Below are 19,673 nucleotides of genomic sequence, written 5' to 3' on the forward strand. Positions count from 1 at the left end.
TATTGTTTTAATAATGATAAAAAAGCCAGACCTACAGCAGTTTAGCACCACCCATTCACACTAAAGCTATAAGGGGCAATACAGGGCAGCCAGTTCTAAAGGATAAAGAGAAGCTGGAAAATATAAATAAATGTAAATAAAGGTCGGATAATGTAAAATGAAATGTTTTTGGTACATAAAACAAAAAATGTCAAGGGAATCAGAACATTTACATAACAATTAACATAAAATATGCATTAACATTAAGTGAACTGTAAGACAATCTAATGGTGTTAGAGTTTAATAAGCCTTAGTGCAGACTTAAAGATACAGTCTGAATCCCAAAGTCCATGCATTACCTATACAGTCGGATCCAGTCTCAGTAAACAGTGCGCAGCTCTCAGACAATCTGACCTTGTTATTTTCCATCATGTCCTACTGGATAGGCTGGTGTCAGTAACAAAGTCTTTGTTGTCTGAAGGTGGTTGTGAAATGTTTTACACGGAAGTCTTCGCTGTCAGCCTGTGATTCATGTGGATTTCTTGTCTTGATTAAAAACATAAATCTTATCGTCATATAACATTTAGAAATCCATGAGTAAGACGCAAGACACACAATACTTAAACGGTGATGCCATCTATTTTTAATTAGCTTGATGGTTAACCACATATGGCTCTTTTACAGCAAACATATTATAAACAAAGCTTTCTATTTGACATCCGACCATGGAGCAAATCCCCACCAGCGCTGACGAGAGGCAAGACCACACCAACTGCCGAAGACAGAAATGTAAACACATCACATAAAGCGCATGTTTATGCTGCCGTGAAAGAACAGGCCACTAAAGCATGAGATTATGCACTGGACTGAAAGGGGCTCCCCGAGGAACGCCAGCACGGCTTGTTTCATCAGCAATTCGCTGCTCGTATCACTAAAGCCTGAACCCTCCCTACAATATTCTTTTATCAACGTTGATGGCAGGTGAAAGCTGTAGCCGGCCTCATCTGCGCAGGTTGGTGATCTATCTGTAATGTGGTCCCATGGCCAGCAGAGGGACTGTTTTGCATCTGCTCAATGAACTGAGGAAAAGGTCACTGAGCTCTTGGCTCAGTAGCGACTCTATCAATCAGTTTGGGAACAAAAAGAACGATTCGAAACAACAAGCTGTACGAACATGTTCTTCAGGAATTCAGGCTAAGTATCTCAGTTTACCCCACTGTGTCAACAAAAAAGCCCGCAGGCTAATGAAGAACTAAATCAACAAGGCTTGAAAAAAGGAATGTGGCACAGACACGGGCAAATATTAATGTAATTTGATATTATGTCAACTGAACGTGGGCCTAAAAGTTTATGTGCTCCATAAATTTCAGTCTGTCACAATGTACAACACTCTGATTGAAATGATTGGAATACTTTACAAACCACCATTAAACTTGCCATTTTAACACCTCTTACCACTTTCAAGCATACAATTAAACATACAATAGTAGACGGTTGCTCTTGTTAATAATCATGGATAAAAATAATGCACATACTCATACATACTCATTTTTCTCTATCCTTACTGCTGCTTTTTTCATATTTTTTGGTTTGTTTTATGTAAATCTGTATTTTTTTGTTTGTTTTGTTATGTTTTACTTTTGGTATGTATCTGTTTTTATGTGCCGTGGACCTTTTTTTATTGGGGCCTTTCGGCCAGGTCATGTTTGTAAATGATTTAATCAAAAAATTACACAGAAGCCTCAGCCATGATATGAAATAACAATATAAAATATTAAGGTGTTCACGTTTTCCCTTTATTAGGTTTCATTCTTTTTGGGAGATTTTCAGTTTTTTCAAAGAAATTAGCTTTTTTTTTCAGTCTTATTCAGAACATTTTCTGCTCAATTCTAAATACATTTAACGATATTGATTGAACATCAGCAACTTCTTTGTTTTATCTTCAAGTTTTCGTCTCTTTTCTCTATTTGTTTCCTTCTCAGAGAAGAATGATGGACTCTTGCGATTTTTCTCAGATCTGAAGCAAGAGTGGCCCTCCATGGTCTCCTGTCTCTCTAAGACGACAGCTTTAAGTGCTGTTTGTCTTATGGTAACAGTTTTGTTGGTCTACACGGTCCTGAATGGTCGTTGTGAGTCCCAATTTATCAGAATCTTTTAATCCATTTTTTCCCTTCCTTGGATCATCTTGTATCTAATTTACCCACAAATATCGCCTGAAGAATGAACAGCTTGTCCTTAACGGCTGATGTGACTGAATGGTCGTCTCTGACTGGTACAGTACCACGTACAGTAAGACACAAGTATATAGCTTCCTTGCCAGCATGGGTACTGATGATGTTTGATGCTAACCGGTGAGTATATGGACTGGACAACTGGACATGCTTGAAAATGGGCAAGAACTGCGTTGAGAAAGTGGAGAGAAACAGGGGCAGCAAAGAGAAAGAGAGAAAACAGTTTATCAGCGTTTTTTTGAGATACACTGCAGTGGATATTTATAGTTGTAAGTGGCTTTTTTTCAAATGCTGTGGAAAAGCCACTATTCAGCTTTAATAATACATCACTTTATATGGCAACTCAGCTATTTAGCCTGTGAGTTACACTGCGTTGCCATAGTGCTGGGCTGCTTTCAGACGGCTAATGACTTGTGGGAAAAGCTCCACACAAACATTATACAAACCACTCAATTAGATATTCCGTTTGCTCGCTAGCTGTTAAAGGATATTCTAGCCCTGCGCTTTACCTTGGCTACTAAAGAATGAACGTCTTTCTGAAAGAAATGAATTCGCTTACACTGTCAACAATGGAGAGACTGACATAATTCAAACCGATGTAAAAGAAAAGGAAAAAATCAAGATCACACTCCTTTATATTGTGCAAGCTCTCAGGAATGTAAGTGCATTCAGCTCTTTTGTAATGCCACATTCTGTTGCTTTAGGATGGTTGGTTACGCAATTCAGTTAATAAACAAAATAATTAAAAAAAAAAAAACAGCAGAGCGTCGCCTTCCAGGTCTTCGGCTGCGTTATTTGGATGCCACACTCTTAAGACTGTCTAACCTGGAGGCGTAGGTCTCCTCTTGTAATCGCAATTTCTCTGCGAAGTCTGCCTGTGAGACACACAAGAATGTATACATTCATAAACCTCCTGAAACCGGCAGCCTGATGTCATGGGATAAACACTTGGGTGACATGCAGTCATGAACATTGAGGTCACTGATTCAACAGTCGGGAAAAAAAAAAAAAAACAACAAAAAAAAAAAAACAGGTCTCTCTGCATGCTTGCACACACAGCTTACAAACAAGCCCACTACAAGGAAATGTTCAAAAGTAGGGGTCTAATCTTTAATAGAGGGGGGAGGGAGTAAAGTTTCTCTTCCCTGATTCTCATTGTACACACAGGCCTATTAAATGCCTCCAGTGCACATCTGGAATGGTAACAATATGGTTGGGAAGTCACCCACAGCATTTCCAGCATTTGCCTTTTTCAGAGTTTCTACCATATAAGGTATGATGAGATCCACATGAGTTATGACACTCCTGGGAACTTTCGCAACTAAAATATCCCAGAGAGGGAGAAAAAGGGAAAAAAAAAACGGATGTTATTAAGCTTCGCTCGACAGAGAAAGAAGAGCGGGTCTAGTGGCAGACTTAATCCACATCAAAATCAAACGCATCAAGCTAGCTGGAGCAGACTGGGATACTAAGCATACTACTCAATGACTTAACACATTCCCAAGAGACAAGCCACAAATGAGAACAGGGGAGAAAAAAAACGAAAACAAACAAACAACAGGCAGTCAATGTGATCTGCTTGAGCGGGGCGAGATTTCTTACCAGTCGTTTCACACAAGGCTATATTTGGCTTTGAGTGAAATATGTAATTGACCTTCCACAGGCATTAAAGTGGGATAAGCTCAGGAGAATTGATGGAAATAGCACCAATCTTACAGCAGATCATTCAAACCCAAGCCCCGTACAAACAGCCTCTGGATTTACAGACTGCCTACCATATGATATAAATTATCAGAGTGATAGAGAAGGTCTCCATGTACTAGGGCAGCGAACTCGAGTGACTCTACAATGATTAATCCCAACAAGATGAAAATGCGTGGGCTTTTTTGTTTTTTTATCTACGTGAAACTGTCTGAAGCCAAAATGTTTGGCCTGTTTAAAACTTACGATAGCGATGACACAATTGAGCAATCTGCTGGGGCTGTTTTCTGCAACCGCAGCACACCCAGTAATTCGATTCCACCTTAAGTCTACCGTAAAATTAATCAGAATATCTGCCAGGAGCTGTCTAAGGTAGTCCATGTTATCCAGAGAATACCAATGATATTAAGCTGGGGATCATTACTCAAGTTTTAATATTACATTTTTCTTTTTCTTTTTTTGGAGGGCATAATCACTCGGTGAGAGGAGGTCTGTAAGGTATGAGCTCAGACGTGATATTCTCAATATTATCATTCCTGTCTACAGCCTGCAGTTTCTCCCTCTGGGCTTTCCCCTTTTATCTGATGCTGCATTTTATTTCATTTTTTATCTGATGGTTTTGTTATGGGTGCTGACTTCACAGCAAAAGGGCAGCTCCACATGTTTTTGGGAGGACTTCTTGTTACAGTAAAGGGTACCTGCAGCTTTGTTAGCATCTCTTTGGTCATTTCCCCAAGAACTTCTCGCACATCTTCCGCGCTGAAGCCTTCCAGGCTTTCACGGCCCTCTGCCTGTTGACTTTTACCAGGTTCCTCCTCATTGTTTAGACATTCGTCCAGTCCCTGTAGGAGTTTACCACATTAGAAGACTGCTAATTTTATATAGACCAATAATATAGACTCTCTCTCTCTATATATATACACATATATATATATATATATATATATATATATATATATATATATATGTATATATATATACACACACACACACACACACACACACAAAATACAAAATAAAATGTAGTTTATAATTTATTAAAAGTTTATACTTTATTTGCTTCTAATACAACTAAATATATAACTTGCACAATTCAATTTAAAGGAAAAACGTGAGATTTAATTTCCCTAAAGGGGCTGTATTAACTTTTCAACGAATCAGCAAAACATATCATCGTTTAAACTTCTACACAGATATTTTATACTGTATTTTTTCCCATATGTAAAAAATTCAGCAAATAAGCAGTAATTGTACATTAAAATGTTGCCTGTAGAGGATGTGTCTTAACTTATTTTCACTATGAACACCACCAAAACATGTTATTTGACAAGTTTTGCATATGACTGTATTAACCGCTCCTACTAAGAACACAATGCTTGTGTCATTCATACAGCTGTGGCGTAACTGTCCAACAGATAAGGTTTTGAATAACCATAAAAAACTACACCCATGGCAATATTACAGGACAATACAGCACTGACAAACATGAGAAGTGCTGTTCTGCTGAAACGCCTTAGAAGGAAGCTATTAAAGGTTATAGAGCACCTACATGTGGCCTTTCTTTGAACTGCATATCAAAGAGCAGTAAAGCTTCAGGTGTGCATCTATAACCTTTTTGTTGTGGGAGAAATCAGCATGTATATACGGTGTATTAACTCAACAGTTTTACATAGAAAAACACGCTTTCACATATCAAAGAGTGCTTTTGAGAGAAATAAAGGGGATTTTGAGTGGAATTTTGGCCTGAGGACAGAGAACGGATTGTTTGTGAAGTACAGTCACTCTCCTCCCTCACTATGGAGCGCGGCCTGTGTTTTCCAGCTGGATTGCGGCACGGTGTGAGTGAAAAGGAAAAATGTTACTCATACTTGGAACCAGATTCATGTTTCCTCTTCAAAATGATTCACATGTGAAACACATTTTCTCGCTAACTGCTCATATCACAAGCCCAAAAAAGAGAACCATGTAGTACAAGAACAACATGACAGTGTGAACCAGGGAAGGCACTGAATTTGCTAGATTCAAATGTGCATATCTTCAATCCCACATGAATAAAACTATAGGCCGTGTCTATTTACATTCAGCGAGAACCGTATTAACCACCCAGCCTGGCTATTTACCTTACATGAACAAAAAGAGGGAGCAGCTGTGCTTAAGGGGGAATTAGAGAGAAAGGTTATTTAATATGAACATAAGTGAGTGCAATTTTCCATTCACTCCATATAAGTATTAAATAAATATATGCACCCTGGGTTAAATAAAAATGTTCAGAACTGGATACGAGGTCATTAAAGAGTTGAAAGAGGAACATTGCTACATGTGAGCTAAAGCTACCGCGCACTGAATTCACTTCATTATACTGGCAGCCTCCTTAAGCAGGTTATCACCCCGCGTTCAGCTGCTTTTGGCTCTCAGAACATCCTAATTATTATTTTAATGCTGGGAACGTTTTTCTGAGGACATTTTCTCAGGACATCCGCCAGCTTTTTGTTCGACTTTTCCCGTTCCACCTTAAGTGGTGCAGCAGTCATGTTCTGCCATTTAAGGTGGAACGGGAAAATTCAGCCGGGGAAAAAGAAGCTGACTTCATCTTCATGAGGGTTGAAAGGCATGATATGAGGAGGTCTCACTATTAACGCTTAACAGCTGAGTGACTTCAAATTATTTTCGCTGTTTCATTGAACTAACAGGTCAGTATTATGTCTTGCTTGCTAATGATTGCTACTTACAGCCGCTGCACCATTGAAGTTAGAATGGGGATATTCAAACAAGAAGCTGCGAGAAAAGCACCTAAATTCAGCCTCGTATTTTTAACACGGGTAGTATTTCTGATAAGGAGTTTTAGCCTATCAAAATTTCCCACCCAGAGGTTTTATCTACGAGTATACCTGTAAATATGCATTACAGTAGAACATTTCGATAAGATAGCACAGCCCGTCAGAGCACCGGCACAGCCCGCCTTCGTTTTGTGTAGTATAGTGACATCAAACTGATGCATGTAACAATATTAGTATCATAGCTTTTTACGACCTCATAATTCGGAGGATCCCGTGGTTTTCAGGAGAAAAATGCGATAGAGGGGATTTAAAAAAAACCCTATTCATAGACCCGGAGTTCCTAATATGGGCATAACAAGGACTACAGAATGACGCACGACTACAGCTTGCATAAACAATCTTGACCTCAACCTCAAAAGAGAACTACAAGCAGAGCTTTTACCTGTGTGGGCGGTGTGGCAGGGGAGGAAGCCATGTAGCGGAAGTACACTTCAGATGGCATTCCCTCCTCCAGGGGAGCAGCAAAATCATTTGAATTAGCCACGTCAATGTTTCTCTGTAACAACACACAAAGCAAGAGAACACGTCAGCAGCACCACATGTCCTCATGACCTGCTATTTAGAAATGAAATATAATGCACTTCATTCACTACAATATTATCTCAATTTGAAAAGTCAGTATTATTGATTACATCACCACCCAAGTGAGCACTGCAGACCCACTGCGGACCAGGCCTACTTCCTTCGATCTTTAGCCTGTATGCCTCTCTAGCCATCAGCTGATTAAACATAATTAATCACATTTAAAGTAAGTAATCACATTTTCAATAATGTCATTAAAAGCTTATACAGTCCACAAGTCTTTCGCTGCAGCTTCTATTCTTTTCAGTCTTAGAAGCTGGTAGCACTCTTTGCTTCTCAGGACACAGATCACACCAAACACTTTCAATAAGGCTAGCCTCACAATATTTTGTTTTTCTGAGATTTAATAAGTTGGAATGGACTGTAGTGCACAGATAAAAATACCGTAATAATAAATATATTAATAAACAACTACAATGATTTGTATGCACAGTCACACAAACGGTTAATTAACTAATTAATCAGGCCTAATTATGCGCACCTGTAATGAAATGTAGTCTGTCAGTGTTCTTTCAGTACTGTCCACAACATCCTCAGAAAATCGTACTGTGACATCATTTATCACAATAACAATAAAATCCTGTCATATTGTCCACCCTACATTGTTCTGAGAACATCAGCAGCTGAGAACATCTTCATTCTTTATTTGCTGTTTTATTTCCTTCACTCAGCAAAGGCTTCTGCACAGCCGCACAACCTTTCAGACCCACAGTGTTGAGCTTTCTTCTCCCAATGCGCTTCAAGTTGATTTTCAAGTAAATTAATATTGTCCTCTTCAAGGGCACTGGAAGAGGTTCAGTCTCGTATTAGGCCTCCAAGTTAAATTTTCTCGTCATTTAGCTGGAAAGCTTTCACAGTTCGCTTGGCAGCGAGCCTTTTACGCAGAACCCAAACTCAGCTCAATAAGAAAAACAAAGCCTCTATGGTTTACATACTGGGGATAATTACAATGTCAAATAGAGGGAGAGGGAGAGGAACAATGCGCCTTCATTACTCTATTGCTTCACATTATTCCCACTGACATGATTCATGCTTTTTCATCTCCCACGATAAACGAATTAAACGTCAATGGCGCTTTAATGGCGGCAAAAATAGAACGCTCTCCAGAATTCATTGTCCTGTTTTGCTTTTGTGTAATTTGTTAAACATCTTGGTTCACTAAAATGTTTCCAATGGAAAAGAATGGTGGTGGGGAGGAGGGGTATGAGGGCATTAATATTCAAACAGCGCTTTGAACTCTCCATCAAAACAAATAAAAAAAAACGTTTGTGTTATATGACATTCGGGACCCATTATATCTGTGGTGCAGTGCTTGACCTAGATTTGGTTTCTGATCCATCCCCCCCCCCCACCCCCCACCCCCACCCCACCAAAAACATTTCACTGCAGGATGCTCAACAGCAAATATCATTATTTGCTCGCAGCAGCTTAAAGCTCCATTCAGGCACTACAGAAATCTGCCGCTTGTCTTCCGACGCCATGCTTTCTGATGTAATGAGTTTTCCCCTTGCAAAGGTTCCACTTTATGTTTCCGAGACGGACAAGCACTGTACGCCGTCAACATGCATATTGATGGCCACTTGGACTAAAAAATATTAGCAATATGCTTTCCCTCCTGTCTGACATTTTGAAAGTGTTGTATGGAACATAATCATTACACGTTAATAATGGATGAGCAAATCAGCTGAGAGGCAGGCTGGGGCTCGGCTCGAGCTGAATTTCAAACAGAGAGAGAGATGACGGCTCTCATTAATGCCGTTCAGCACCTGCAAGAACGGGAGAGGCGAGGGAGACAAGGGGCAGAAAGCGATGCGGGCGAGATGGGAAGGAAAACTGCTGCTGCTTTAATTTGGGACTGCATCTGGCTTATCTTATTTTAGAAGTAACCGGTGGCGAAATAGCTCTCGCCTTTGTAAAGGTCTGACTGTTTGCGCAGTGATTAAAATGATGATAAATGAATTTGAACGAGCCGTTATCTGAGGCCTGTGAGTCACTCTGCATTTCTGACGGGCTGTGGTTGTGACGGTTTACCATATCTGTGTCCTACAATGTGAAAAAAACCCCCACAACATGTTAGTCAGCTTCAATAACAAAGCAATTAAAAGGAGGATACGAGTCAAATCACACAGCTGTGCATCACCACAAAGCTCAAAAATGGGCATGCAGGTAGTTCACAACATGTGAAATGATGGCACTCTGTCTTTACAGCGAGGCGTCGCTTCTGCAATAGTTTGTGTCATCAAAGGCCGTCCGTGGCAGCCGAGTAGAAAAAAAAACAACAACAAAAAGAAGCCTGTGCGAGCTGCGTTTGATTGTGGCTGAGAGATAGCGTATCAGCGGGAACAAATACAGGAAAAGGCTGGCCACTCTCCATAGGTCACTGCCCTTCCCAGTAACTCTATTTAGGCTTCTGTCTTCATCAGACACTTCCTCATACTAGTGCAATGACAACGGGAGAAATGATAAGCTTTCTTTCCTGATTACATCAGAGGCAGAGCATTAGTCCAAGCTTTAAAGGGGAATTAACCAATCGCCCAAAAGTTTCGTGTAATTGAACGGTTAAGATGTAAACAAAGTCTTTCAGAGTGGTTTAATGTGAAATGCTTCATTGTAGAGAGACTTGCTGAGTCGGAATTATACCCAGTGGTGGTGATGGTAACGTCTTTAAAAGCTTTTACTTAAAGTTAATTTATGAAAAATAGATATCTGCTTATTTGATATACATGATAGATACAAGCTATGCGATAAAATTTTGGCCTCAAACCTGTAACCATAAAATCCATTCTTTTTTTTATATCCTATTCAACATTACACATGAAAACTCAGAAAAGAAATGTAGGTTGACTGGACATTCTGGACAGTTTATAAAAGCAACTATATTTCAGTGGTTGACATCACGTCCCTGGTTCCTATCACCACCACTGTAAGGAAATCTGAGCCAGTAGGTTTGTCTACAATTTATTTCACATCAAACCATTTTAAATGACTTTGTTTACATCTCAGCTTCTGATTTATGCAGAAATGTTGAAAAGATCAGCAGAATCCCACACAATAATATACTAGCAGCAGAGGATATCTGTCATCTGACCCCAGAGAAAATGAATTCAGAATGAAAAGAGCTCGATGAAATGCTCCAAGAAAGTAAACATATACCACTTATTTTTGAATATGATGTGTTTTTTTATTTGTTGGGTGTCTCATCCAGAAACAAACATTTTCTCTCATTGCTCCTTTGAGTTCTGAGTCAAAAGAATTCTCATATTTTCTCATATTTTTAGATATTTGTGCGAATGTGGATGGACAGTCCTGAATGCTACCACATAAAGTTTTGTTTCAAACACTTTTTACAATTCTATGGGACAAATAAAGTATAAAAAATAAAGTTTAAGATCAAAGATCAAATAAAGATCAAAGAGTCAGTCGGTTACCTGTTTGACAGTGTTGCTCAAGATTTCGATATGTTTCTTCCTGTTTCTAAAGATAGTTTCTTTGAGTGAGTGGCTAAAATCAGAAGATCAATAGCCTTACCTTTATGGCATCTGGCAGATATTCTTATCAAGATCAAATTACAGTATTTTAATCTTGTAGGTGAATGTAGCATCTGGAGTCTTGCCCAAGGATTCTTTCCTATGTGGGAATTTGAACTGCTTAGTTAAAAATAAAGTTTCTTATCTTTATTTCAGAGAGTGCACAGTCTGCTATGCTGAGAGCAGAGCCATCACCCGCCACGCTGTACAACCGCAGTCTCGAGCATTTAAAAAGAAAAACTCAAAATATCATCAATACCATTTAAAACGCAGCATTCCAGCTCTATATTGACTGAATCAATATATACAAACCTTTACGTCTGGGTTTTTTAACACATATATGTTATGTTTTATATAATTGTAATTTAAAAGGTAAGCTTAAAGTGCACAGGTGCGCTCTCGTGGCTAAACCTTACAAACTAATTCTACTTCATGGAGAAAAAAGTTGTAGAAATTATCAATGCAGATCTCTTAGTTTGCTTCTGAAATTGGCAATTGATTTGATATTTCATTATATCTTTAAGTTGCTTGTGTATAATTACAGAAAATGCTTAATTCCCACTTGACACTGCTGGTCCCAATAAGCTCACTGCCTGTTTTTATGCTGTCTATCAACAGAATTTTAATAGCCTAAGGTCTATAAGAAACACGGTGCTTTCTGACCTATTTTCCTGTACAGGAACACAGCAGGGGTCAAAAGAAAAGGAATTACAGTTAAACACACCTTAATGGAAAGCATTAAAACTGACTTGGATTTGCTCTTTCATGCTCACAGCGGGTTTTCCGAGTATTTTAATATTAAAGTTATTATTAAATGTGAAAACTCAGTTGAAGCTTTTGATCTTTGGTGAAATAGGTAAAAAGCCAACTTCTTTTTTCATATGATGCTTAAATTACAGCAGACGATTTTTTTTTCGCTCAGCAAACTGCCTGATTTTCTCTCCAATAACCTGGTAAAATGCTAATTAGAGATGCCAAATCACTTTAGAAGGGCACGGGTATTAGGCCAAAGTACTGAAATCAGTATCGATGACTGTGTTTTTCGTCCCGTAGGATGGCAGAGTAGTAGTTACCATGATAGCCCACATTTAGATGGTCATTTTAAAGGGGATTTCCCATTTTTTCCCCCAGAGGTTCTGCATAATTCAGAGGGTCAGAAGGTCAGACAGAGTGGACTGAGGTGAAATGGTGAAACTTAAAGACCCTAATTACTTTACAGAATCCATGATCATGGTAGTATCCTAAATCTGCACACATACAAACACACTTATATTCTGATATATAAATAGGATATTGCTGTCAGGAGAAAACCTTGTATATCCATAATAACAACTTTTCAGGAAAAAAACAAAACATTCACATATTTAATGGAAGTCAATGGATAAAGATTTGATTTTGTACCCCATCTATTGGTGCATTTATCATGAAATTGCAAACAGAGACATAATATTGGGACTACATTCATAATCACCTCCATTCCAAGGAGCACCTCATCTCTTGGTTGAGTGAAGAGGAACTGGTACAGTCTGTAATGCTGAAAAAGACTGAAGCACATGATGCGGTGAAACACTGAAACTACGAGTGATGAGGCAGGCCCTCTGCTGTATGCAGGAGGATTAACCATCGTGTATGTTAGTCGGGGTTTTGAGTGCACTTGCATGATCTGCTTTTGACCACTGGGTGTCAGGCTTTCTGCCATATACAAAAATAATGAATTTAAAAGAATGTAGAATATTTTTCAGTAGTCTGTAAATAATTGGGTCAAATTCAAAGTGAAAGTTGAGTCACTTTTCCACCAAATACATAAAGAGGAACTCCCATTTTTCAAAATCTCTGTATAACTAATGAGCTTTAAACAAAATGAGAGTGCTCTGATGTGAACTTGCTGAGTCAGATTCAGATGAGTGAATACCTTTGGTCTATATATATATATATATGCGCATGCTATATTTGTAATATATACGCATTTAATTCACATTTCTTTTCTGTGGTAACAGGCATTAAATGTTTCACTACCACTGTGAACAATTGAATAACTGAATAACTTTGTTTACATCTTAACTACATGTTAATTTTACAGACATTTTAATCTCATCTAATTTATCAGGCATTCAATGTTAAAAACATCATATCGCTGTTGTCAGAACAAAACCTTATATCTCACAAATGGTCACTTTACAGGAGAAGGAAAAAACCTACTTTCCTTTTAATGTAAGTCAATGGAACCAGACGTCTTTTCAAGTCATTCTGGGTCATTTCGTTTAGTCCATTCATCATTAAATGTACACACAATGTAAAGGACAACAGGTTCAAAGTTCAAACTCCATCAAAAATCTGAAAAACGGCAAAAATGGAGATACAAGGTTGTGTTCCGACAACAGCGATAGGTATGTCCATATAAAGCACTGTCAAAACTATAGCAGCAGACAAACCAAACAAATTAGTCAAACTATACAAGACCAACATTTTTAGGTCCATTTAAAAGTCAAATTCGGAAGCCGACAACATATCAGATATAAAAGATTAATGGTGCTAAAAGGAAGTCAAGCACAGCACTGGCGTGTGTTGGTTGTGTTACTCTCATCTATATTCTACATCTTGCTGCAGCAAACAGGCCATTTTCACAGAGCACAATGAAAGCATTAAGAGCAGAAATGACCCAATAAGACCCAGGCACTAATGAGGGCTTCAGATGAAGGCCTAAAGAAAAACAGGTTCCTGGGGCTTTCAAGCAAGCAGAGAAATCAATTAATTCCAACTGACTGTACCGACGTTGGTTGCAGGTGTTTTTTCCCCTTTTTTCAACTTTTCTAGACTGACGCTGTCTGCTCACCTTGTTATGCACAGCAGAAGCCTACGTGTTTCACAATCCATTGGTTTATGAATTATGCATAGTATTAATTATGGAGGATATAAAAGGGATCCAATTTGGTTGTTGCTGGTTGACTATAGGCAAAAGACTGACTCTCTCACAGGATGATAGCAGTAGAGGAAAAAAGAATGATCTCATTTATATTCATCATGCCAACACATAATTTAAAGATAATTACAGCATGTTCAGGGCAATGCTACATAAAACAAGGTGAAATTAAGACAGAAAAATTACCTGCTCTTGAAGTAATCCGTAATGGATTTGATTTGATCTGAATCAAATAATGGATTCACGTCAGTGTCTGCTGATGATTTTCTGGCACTGAGCAGTTTCTTGTCAAAAACCTTGAAGTTTTCAGAACGGGGCATCTGCTTGTCTGAAACAGAGTAAACCGGGTGCAGTGTTCTCATCCCGAGCTGCCTGAGTTTATACTGCATTTAAACTGCAATTGGTCATGTGCAAAATAATGACTGACACAAATACAATGCTCTCAAGTTTATCCCGAGCTGCCTCAGTTTATACTGCATTTGATCATCTGCAAAATAATGATTGACAGGACACTCAGCCACTCTCTGCCTAGCAACCGTCTTTAAATCTGCTTCCTCCATCAAGCAAAGGAAAACCTCAGACAAAGCTCCCAGAATAAACCTAGAGCGAGAATTGCGGATATAAAAAAGTCAGAATTAATGTAAAGGCAGCATATCTCGGGGAATTTGTGCCAATTTAGTCAAAATAGCATTTGTGAGGTCAGGCACTGATGTTGGACGAAAAGGCCTGGTTCACGATTAACATTCCAATTCATCCCAAAATACAGGCCAGCCAACCAGAACTTCACTTTTAAAGGCAGAGTGACAAAACACTAAAGAGGGGGCAGTCGTGGGCTGGAGGTCAGGGAACCAGCCTCACGACCGGAAGGTTGCCGGTTCGATCCCCAGAGCTGACAGCACATGACTGAGGTGTCCTTGAGCAAGACACCTAACCCCCAACTGCTCCCCGGGTGCTGTGGATTGGGCTGCCCACCACTCCAGGCAAGTGTGCTCACCCCTCACTAGGGTGTGTGTGCTCACTAGTGTGTATGTGGTGTTTCACTTCATAAATAGGTTAAATGCAGAGGTGGAATTTCCCTCATACTAACAATCTTTTAGTTTGTTAGTACAAGTGTGCACATGCTACCAGGTGAGTCTGTGGTCTAGAGCTGAACGTTTGACGGACACAGCAACGGTAATTACTGGAGACGGAACTTTGTGCAAATGGTCAGTTCACTGGACAAGAATTTCAAAATGAATCAAATGAATCTTGGTACCTTTTATGTTGTCAAGTAACAGCTGTAAAAGGGCCAAGATAAACGAGATCTGCTGACAAGTGAAGTTCATCTCTTTGGCCCACCAAAATCCCACAACAAAGTAGTCCAACAGGGCTGCCTCCCTCAAACAAGTCTGGTGTTTTTTCAAACCCAGTATATCCTCAAATCTCCTAAAGGAGAGAGGGAAAAAAAAACAACTTAGAAATTCCACTGAAATAATAAAGGTAGAGAGGCCAGGTTTAATTCTGTCAAACACAGGATGAATAGTCTACCGAGAGTGTTCTCGCTTGACCCCACTTAACCAGATGGTGAAAAAAGTTAATGAATGGATTAATGAATGCATTAACGGCCTAAAGTTTATGCTGGCATCACATCACACATTTACCCTGCAGCTTACACTCACTGTAGACTGTAAGGACTTGATAATGAGGAACTGCTTTTGATTGGCTTACTTACAGCTGGACTTGGTCCACAGAGAGGTCCAAAAGTGCATTCACGTGGTCCAGCGGTAGAAGTGTCCACTCAAGAAACATCTCAGCAGTTTTGTGTTCCTTTAACACAAACACATGCAACACGTGACCTTACGTTAAATATTGTTGAGATAGTAAGTCATGTTGAGTAAGACATTTTCAGTTAAGGTAGCTTTATTTAAATGTCAATATTCACTATTTTTAATAAAGTTGACATTACACACGAATACAAGCACACAGATAAGATGTTGTTAGTGTGGCTGGACTGTTTTCCCCCTTTTCTAACTATATATTCAGACTTAAGAACGACCGGCTTTTAGCCTATTCAGAATTCCCTATGTTAACAATAAAGGTTGCCAAGCACATTAAACAGTCTTGATGCCTCTCAGGAGTAGCTGGTCATCTCAGCAACATCAGTTGATTCAGTGGTTGAGCTGTTGAAGTATTCTGCATCAATGACGTTTACATTGAAATCATTTGGACTTTTCATGCTGTTCTCACAACTTTATTTTGATTTCAGACCCTTAAAGGGCTGTCGTGGGCTGGAGGTCAGGGATCCAGCCTCGTGACCGGAAGGTCGCCGGTTCGATCCCCAGAGCCGACAGCACATGACTGAGGTGTCCTTGAGCAAGACACCTAACCCCCAACTGCTCCCCGGGTGCTGTGGATTGGGCTGCCCACCGCTCCGGGCAAGTGTGGTCACTGCCCCCTAGTGTGTGTGTTCACTAGTGTGTATGTGGTGTTTCACTTCACGGATGGTTTAAATGCAGAGGTGAAATTTCCCCGTTGTGGGACTAATAAGGGAATCTTAAACAGGATCTTTGAGCTAAATCCACTTACTGCAATTTAATTTAGACTTCTGAGCTTTACTTGAAAAAGCAATCCTCTTGAGTAAAATCTACCTCATTCCTATTGGCTCTCTGTACCATATATTTGCATATTGGGTGTGTCTTCCCACCTTGTATAGCCTGCCATCTGTGTGATGTCATTCCCCCCAGCCTACATTCCCTTGGGTGATTACTTGTCTTCTAAATTTTATAATTCCTCTCAATCAGTACTGAAAATTTCTGCTTGACATGTGGACAACGTGAGCTTAGTTTTGCTGCCACGCAGAACCAATACGTCAGTATTGTTTTATGTTTGTGAAAGCAACTACTTTGCTTTGCAGCAGCAAATGAAACGTTTGCTGACCCACAACCTCGCTAACATTACTTACAGTACTCACTGTGTCGCTTTTCGCTCTGATGTTGTATCATGATCTTTTGTCCGTAGAACATTAAGACAAGGTCTTATGGCCTCCAAGATCTAAAAACACAGGTTTGCTAGTCCAGTGTCGCTTGCCTTTGCCACACACGTCCCTGAATTTGGGGGTTGGAGCTTCTGAAGGAGTATATCTGTTTTGCTGTTGAGTTCAATCACAACAATTGATTCCCCAGAATCATATACATATAATATATGCCGTTTAGCCATGATTACAATTTGTTTCTATTAAAAGTGCATAAGGTAGAAATTAAGCTATTTCATTTCATTTAGTTCCGTTAGCATTTCTTTGGACAGTGTCTATGACCAATAATACATTCCTGGGCAAATGAAATGGGCCAAGCCCAAAATGTGTTTTTTGCTTACACACACACAATCAAAGGAAATCAAAGGAAAAGCTATCCCACTAAGATACTTCATCTATTTGTTTAATCCCTTGTTATTAAGACCATTAAAAGCTTAATGTGACCATTTGTTTTCCCCAGGAGTTTTATATAAGACAGATCTGAAGACGAGTGTCACGACTGGCCCCTCCCAGTCCGGTCCATTGTGTTTGTTTTGGTTTGGCCCATGTGTATTTGTTTTGGTTTTTAGTCCAGCCCCCTCATTTCAAGACTCCACCCCTGATTGTCTCCACCTGTTTTCCACCTGTCCCTCATTTTCCATGTGTATTTAAGCCCTGTGTTTGCTGGTCTTTGTGCTGATCCTTGTCTCTGTTGGTGTTATATGCTGTGTTGGATGTTCTGTTTGTTTTGTTGTATTCTAGTCTATGTCACGTCCGCCCCCCGATCTATCCATGTTGGCTCTTAATAAATCTCGCTTATCTCAGCACATGCATCCGCCTCCTCGCTCGCCGTTACAATGAGGTAGCCTAAACCCATGCTCATATGAATTGTATATATATATATATAAAAAAGTCATTCTGAGTGGTTTGGCGTGAAATGGTCCATTGTAGAGACTCCGATTTCTTTACAGTGGTAGTGGTGATAGGAGCCAGGGGTCACGATGACCACAACACGAGTACAGCCAATTTACTGACCATCCGGAACCAGGGAACCTGCAGGTTTATTGATTTATTCACACCATCAGTGATGGTAAAGCAGTGGAAAATAACTGAATTAAGAAGACATTTCACTCACAAAGCTGAAATAAAACAGTGTAAGAACTTTCTGTGAGGAGCTTCTAGACGTGGACGTCTAGTTCCAATCACCACCCCTGTTTTTCTACAAGCATTTCAGGCCAAACCACCTTGAAAGACTTTTGAATGGTCTTTTTTATTAGCTGATTTATGCCGAAAATGGGAAAAGTTGCGCAGGAAAGTAGGAACCTGGTAGTTTTGCTCAGCTCTGAATGTTTGGCGTGGTCTCGTTATTGTTCACGCGTTTGTGGTGATAAGGCAGAAAGCTTATCTTGCGCTTTGTAGTCATTAGACTTGCTCTTTTGTCAGGTGACGGTGTTTATGAGCTGCGTCATTTTACCACGTTAAGCCACGTCACGTGTCAGTTCACGTCTCCGTTATTTCTGCTGAGCTGTAGATGAAAGGTATATTATATTAATATAATATACATACATGGAAAGAAACAGCCTTGCCGTTCCTGTCTCAGTCCCTCTGTCGCGTCCGGTCCTGTTGGATACTCCAGTTGCCCGGGTAACGGAGAGGCGGGGCCGCGCTGGTTGGTTGGCAGGTCCGGTAACGCCTCCTGGCAGCGCCTCCCTGAAGAACACAAAGGACCCGATACACACTCCACACACTTCAAACAGATGGTGTTTCTAGATCACTTGAGTGAAGGAAATAGAACTGAACCGCATACAGAGCTGGACGAAGTACACAAATCATGTACCTGAGTTAAAGTCGAGACCCCCAAGGTAAAATATTCCTCCAGTAAAAGTAGAAGTTCCTCCCTTTAGACCTCCACTTGAGTAAAAGTACTAAAGTATTTCCCTTCAAATGTACTTAAGTATAAAGTAAAAGTACTAAAAGAGTAATTCTGGCTCTGATGTCCTGTTATCATTTTTATAACCAGACTGGCTTCATGAACTCATTTCAGGTGAAAGTCCTCCAGCGTCTCTCTTGGTAAACCAGTCTTTTAATAGAACGTCATTAATTAGTGACGCTGACGTCTATTAAAATGATCAGAAGCACAAAACACTGAAGGTAAACAGTTTCCATCAGGGAGAACCGAGTGGCTCTGAAATCACTTTTTACACACAAGCAAAGTTTCAGTTTCAGATTTATTTACAACTTAGTTCCAAGTTTAAGTTGAATAAAAACTGGCTTTAAACTCAGGATCACAGATGAGCTCCTTTACTATGTTGATCTGTAGGCGTCTGCTCATAAACATAAACCAGCCCAAACTCATTTACTATAAAATGAAATGGTGTTTGTAGAAATTCAGAAAAAAGCCGCGTCAGTCTCGACTGCATATGTGGACATATTTCTATATTGAGCTCTATTTACACAAAGTTAGGTTAGTTCATCATTTATGTTGAACAGACTCTCCCAAAGTTTTACGCTGCTGCGCTGACGTTGAACCGCGTGCTGCACTGGGTCGGTATGACCAACAGGTCAAAACCAGCTCTAAACAAAGTGACCGCTGGGCCCTGATTGGTGCTCTGGCTTTGCGCTTCTTTCGTTTCGACATGTTACGTTTTTATACACACAGAAACCAAAAGGAACGACAGATTTCTCAAAATGTAGGAGGAAAAAGTCGGATATTAGACTCTGAAATGTAGTGGAGTGAAAGGAAAAAGCCGCCCAGAACGGAGAAACTTCAGTACAGATACACCAAAAAATACTAAAGTACAGTAATTAAATACATTTACTGAGTTACTGTCCACCACTGACTGTATAGAACCATGAACACCTAAACAACCCTTTACATGATCAAGGGTTCTTAGCATAATGTGGCAG

The 19,673-nt window shown here is 39.7% G+C and overlaps 1 protein-coding gene across 2 annotated transcripts; it reads right to left on the minus strand.

Moving 5' to 3' along the window:
* Positions 1 to 599: 599 nt before the first annotated feature.
* Positions 600 to 18,424, minus strand: cabcoco1 (ciliary associated calcium binding coiled-coil 1). Of its 2 annotated transcripts, XM_017714514.2 has the most exons (9): positions 18,333 to 18,424; positions 15,489 to 15,583; positions 15,033 to 15,202; positions 13,964 to 14,105; positions 12,329 to 12,401; positions 7,131 to 7,244; positions 4,610 to 4,753; positions 3,036 to 3,085; positions 600 to 751 (listed from the first exon to the last, which is right to left on the minus strand). In XM_017714514.2, the coding sequence occupies exons 2-9, from the start codon at positions 15,563 to 15,565 to the stop codon at positions 688 to 690; spliced, it is 834 nt and encodes a 277-aa protein (XP_017570003.1). In that variant the 5' UTR covers positions 15,566 to 15,583; positions 18,333 to 18,424; the 3' UTR covers positions 600 to 687. The 2 variants fall into 2 exon arrangements, with proteins under 2 accessions (XP_017570003.1, XP_017570004.1); XM_017714515.2 differs by having other exon boundaries at positions 600 to 3,085.
* Between the last annotated feature and the right edge of the window lie 1,249 nt (positions 18,425 to 19,673).

This window comes from Pygocentrus nattereri, chromosome 13 (genome assembly GCF_015220715.1).
Source record: "Pygocentrus nattereri isolate fPygNat1 chromosome 13, fPygNat1.pri, whole genome shotgun sequence".
NCBI classification, from domain to species: domain Eukaryota; kingdom Metazoa; phylum Chordata; class Actinopteri; order Characiformes; family Serrasalmidae; genus Pygocentrus; species Pygocentrus nattereri.